The following is a 4,363-nucleotide window of genomic DNA, read 5'->3' on the forward strand; positions in this document are numbered from 1 at the left end:
CGGCCTAGGGGGACCTCTCAGTCCGGTCCCCATCCCTGATTCCCCCCAGGACTGCACGCACCAGCTGGGACGTGTGCTGCTCAGCCGCTTCCAGCTGGATCTTGATCTCCGGACATGCAGGGTCCCCCGACTTGCCGGCGTCTGGATGGGGTGACCGCGAGGGGCCTGGAGAGGGGGGCAGGAGGGAGCCACCTCACTGGCCGCGGGGAGGCACCAGGGAGACGGGTATGGATGGGTGGTCGGCACTGGTTGGTGTTCCCCAACCCCGCCAAGTCCCTCCCCCAGGGAACCCCACCCTCACTCCCTTCTTTTGTCCCCCATCATGCTCCAAGACTCTTCCAGCAGCCAGCAGCCCTCCAAGCCACCCAATTACCTTAGGCTCAATGATGACCCCTCCGTGACACGCCCACCACCCCGGGGATGAGAAGTGGTCTCCACCCTCAGTGCCCAGCCCTGACCCCTCCGGCCATAAGAATGGCCCTACTTGGCGGGGAAGCCGCTCCAGCCTGGTACCTGGGGAGCTGCCCCCACTCGTGGTGCTGACGCTGTCCTCCAGCCACGTGCTATAGATGAAGGAGTCCCGCTTGTGCGGAGTCCCTGAGGACGACATGCTCTCCTGGGGACGCAGGGAGGAGAGTAAGAGGGGGGTTAGCCCTGGGCCCTGGCACTGGCTTGGCTCCCCTCCCCTCTAGGCCACCTTTGCCTCCCTGCAAAGAGGACAGAGCCCACCATCTGCTCCAGGGAGGCCACAGGAGGACAGAGTGGGAACAGGCGCACACCGCACACGCCCATTCATTCATTCAACAATCATTCGCTGACGTTCTCGTGGGCCAAGCCCCCGAGAGGCATGGGGCCGGGTCCCCGCCCTCGGAGACTGAAGTCTAAGAGGGGAGACAGCTGGGAAGAGACCATGACCATCATCCCAGACCTGGCCCATCAGGCAGGGCCGGTCTGCACCGCTCCTTGCTGTACCTGAAGCACCTGGAACAGGACCCGGCAAGGAACAGGGGCCCAGTGCAGGTGTGTTGAATGAAGAGTGACAAATGGGGGCTAAGGGCCAAGCCCAGGGTCTGTGAGGCACAAAGAGGGACCAGAACATCAGGGAAGGCTTCCAACAGGAGGCGATGTGAGGCTGAGCTGAGAAGGGTGAGCAGGACTCAGCCAGACGAGGAGGAAGGAGGAGGCAGTGGTGTGCTCCAGAGAAAATGGCTCATGCAAAGGCCCAGGGGTGGAGTAAGCCTCGCATGTTTGGGGGACTGCTGAGTGCAGAACGGCTAGCGTGGTAAGAGATGAGGCTGAGGAGGGGACGGGGGTCTTCAAAGGTCTCAGAGATTGGGCTCTGGGTGCAGGAGTGGGCCCCCTCCCCCCACGCTGGGGAGCACGGAAGGTCAGAGTAGGGGAGGGTTAGTCTGCATTATTCCTTCTGGCTGGGCCCCCTGATCGCATCTCAGCTATGCCCAGGCTCATGCTTCTACCGAAGAGCCCCCACTGCAGGCCGCTGTGGAGCACCCCACTCCCTGGGCCTCTCACCAGGCCTGTGTCGTCCCCGTCCACACCCTCCGTCTCCTCCACTACGCTGGCGAAGCTGCTGGCACTGGACGAGGAGCAGGAGAAGTCCTTCAGCGCTTCTGCTCTCTGGGCTGCTGTCTCCGCTCTGCCACAGACCGCACCCCATCAGCCAGCACCCACTCGGGGCCCCTCCTGGGCCAAGGCCCCGGTCCTCTGCCCTCCGGGCCCAGGGAGGCCTGCCTACAGCCCGCCCAGCGCCTTTGTGGTTGCTTTATAGCTCCCCAGGCCTCTGAGCCTCCTCCTGCCGCTGTCCTTCTTAATATGCAGATCTGGTCGGTCCCTCCCCTGCTCAAAACCCGCTCAGGGCTCCCACTGCCCCAGATGAAGTCTCATTTCCTTGACTGGGTGCCTGATAATAGCTGTTGATAATATTATCATGTAGTGCACATTTGCTCTGTGCCAGGCACTGTTCCACGTGTTTTTACCCGAATTGTCCCACTGCTATCGTTATTGGACCCATCTTACAGATGAGGAGACACCAAGGCACAGAGAGGGTAGGCACACAGTCCAAAGTCACCCCGCCACAGGTGGGAGAACAGACGGGACCCAGCTTCCAACTCCACAGTCTGCCCTCAGCCCTCCCACAATTTTGTTCCATGCTCAGGCCTTTGTGTTTCCTGATGGGAGCCTCACTCTTCCCCTCAAATCCCCCAAAGCTAATTAATCTTTCAAAAATCAGCAAGGGCCTCCTCCTCAGGGAGGCCCTCCCTGATTCCTCCTCGCATGGTAGGGTGGCCCTCCCCACTCTGGGTCCGGCACACCTTGTCTCTCACCATCCCTGCCACCCCTTCCTGCTTCTCTGTTCACCTGCCTGACTTTTCATCTGGGCTGAGTCAGAGTCAGCAAAGAAGAGCTCGGCCAACAAGAGCTGAATGGAGGAGCAGCCTGCTTGCCGGCCTCCCTGCTTCCATTCCTGCCCTTGCCCCACCCCTTCACGTGGGCCTGGCCCCTCAGTCACTCGGCTCAATGCACTGCCCTTCTTCCATCCTTCAAGCACACCTCAGGGCCTTTGCACTGGCTGTGCTTCTCACCTGGAACCCTCTTCCCTCACCCTTTGTCAATGTCTTGCTTGAGCACCCATCTGATCCCCCCCCCCCAAGTCATTCTTCATCGCATCCCCTGCTTTGTTTCCTCTGACCATACCTCCCTGGAAATAGCTTACCAGGTTATGTTACACTGGTTGTCACTCCGTGCATGCCCAGGCCACCAATGTATTGCAGAGCGGCGGTGGGTGGGTGTCAGAGGAGGACCGGAGAGAGTGCCCAGGCCTCCCCAGCACCCTGGTGTGGCAGTGCCAATGCTCCTGGCATCCCCCGGCCCAGGCGGGGATGGAAAAAATGAGCCCAGCACTCCCAAGCCCCGGCCCGGTGAGCCCTGAGCCCCAACCTACCTGTTCTTGGTCGTTGGCATCTCTGGGGAGCTCTGAGTGGAGGAGTTCTCTGACTTCGGCTCCTGTGAGGCGTGCCCGCTGTCTGGGGTCTTCTGGCCAGCCGGGGGGCTCTCCCTGCGGGGCACACGGGGGCAGCGGGGGGATTCAGCACCAGGCCTGGCATCAGGGTAGAATGAGGCCCAGGTGGTGAGAAGAGGTCATGGGCACCTCCTGCCTCATCTCCACACCCTGTACCCTCAGGGGCCAAACCCAGAGCAGTCCTTGCGGCTAACTGGCCAGGCCTGGGCAGGTACCCGGAGCACCTTCATAGGACAGGACACCCCCGAGTCCTCCTCCCATGGGAGCAGCTGTCATTGTCCCTTTTGGATCAGGAAGCTGGAGCCCAGAGATGGGCGGGAACCTGCCCAGGATCACAGCTAGAACATGCCAAAGCCAAGACGAACCCAGGATTTGCAGGATTCTGGGCTCTCGCGGCCATGAGGACTGTGCCAGCACCATTCCTGAGCCTCCGTGTGCCCACCACCCTGCTTCGCATGCACAGCGCCACCCCCCGCGCCAGCCCCATGATGTTGGTTGTGTTCTTATCCTCGTTTTTTTCAGACTGGGACAGTGAGGCTCAGAGAAGTGCAGTGACTTCCCCAAGGTCACACAGCCCCCTTGTGGTAAAGATGGGATTCACACCCAAGAACTATCCTCAGCTTCCCAGGAGCTGCCATGCTGTGAACACGGCCTGCTGCCCACCGCCGCCCACACAGATGTATTCACAGACCCCCACAGACTAGCCGAAAATCCCAGCTCTGCCCCCCACTGGCTGTGTGAGCTGGGCAAGCCCCGAGCCCGCTGACCTACAGCATCCTGGTGTGCAAGGTGGGACCACAAGGAGCCAGCAGAACTGCTGAGCAGATGAAAGCATTTTAGGCGACGAGCTGGCGTGGTGCCTGGCACACAGCAGGAACTTGAGTGTACAGCTGTCACCAGGGAGGGACAGAGGGGCAGAGGGTAGGCACTCCCTCCTGCCTGCTCTGCTTTACCGCCGAATGGGGGTCAGAGGAGACAGGCCCGTCCCGGCCGCCCCGCTCCACCCACCTTTTCTCCTGCACCTCCTGTATGTTCTCGATGCCGATGGCGCTGCTGCGGCGTGAGCCGAACGGACCTGACTTCTTCCGCGTGGGGCTCTTCCCAGGGACAATCAGTGACTGCGAGGAGAGCCCCCAACTCAGTGCCCACCTGCCCTGGGAGCCCTGGTGCCCCCCACATGCCACCCTGAGCCCTGCTGCTCCAGGCCCTGAAGCAGAGGCAACGAGCAAGAAAGAACAGGAGAAAACGTCCATCTCCAGAGAAAGCCCTCCCACTGCACAGAGAGCGCCCCCCGCCTCCCCCCCCGCGAGATCACCCTGCAGGCTG

At 61.5% G+C, this 4,363-nt stretch overlaps 1 protein-coding gene across 1 annotated transcript in view; it reads right to left on the reverse strand.

Moving 5' to 3' along the window:
• The window catches only part of RAP1GAP (RAP1 GTPase activating protein), a 22,451-nt gene that overhangs the window by 1,653 nt on the left and 16,435 nt on the right, over positions 1-4,363 (reverse strand). The window contains 5 exon segments of the mRNA XM_023758343.1: positions 62-165; positions 514-616; positions 1,531-1,654; positions 2,960-3,073; positions 4,046-4,155. Coding sequence (XP_023614111.1) covers positions 62-165; positions 514-616; positions 1,531-1,654; positions 2,960-3,073; positions 4,046-4,155 — 555 coding nt within the window.

This window comes from Myotis lucifugus, unplaced genomic scaffold (genome assembly GCF_000147115.1).
Source record: "Myotis lucifugus unplaced genomic scaffold, Myoluc2.0 scaffold_128, whole genome shotgun sequence".
Taxonomy (NCBI): Eukaryota; Metazoa; Chordata; class Mammalia; order Chiroptera; family Vespertilionidae; genus Myotis; species Myotis lucifugus.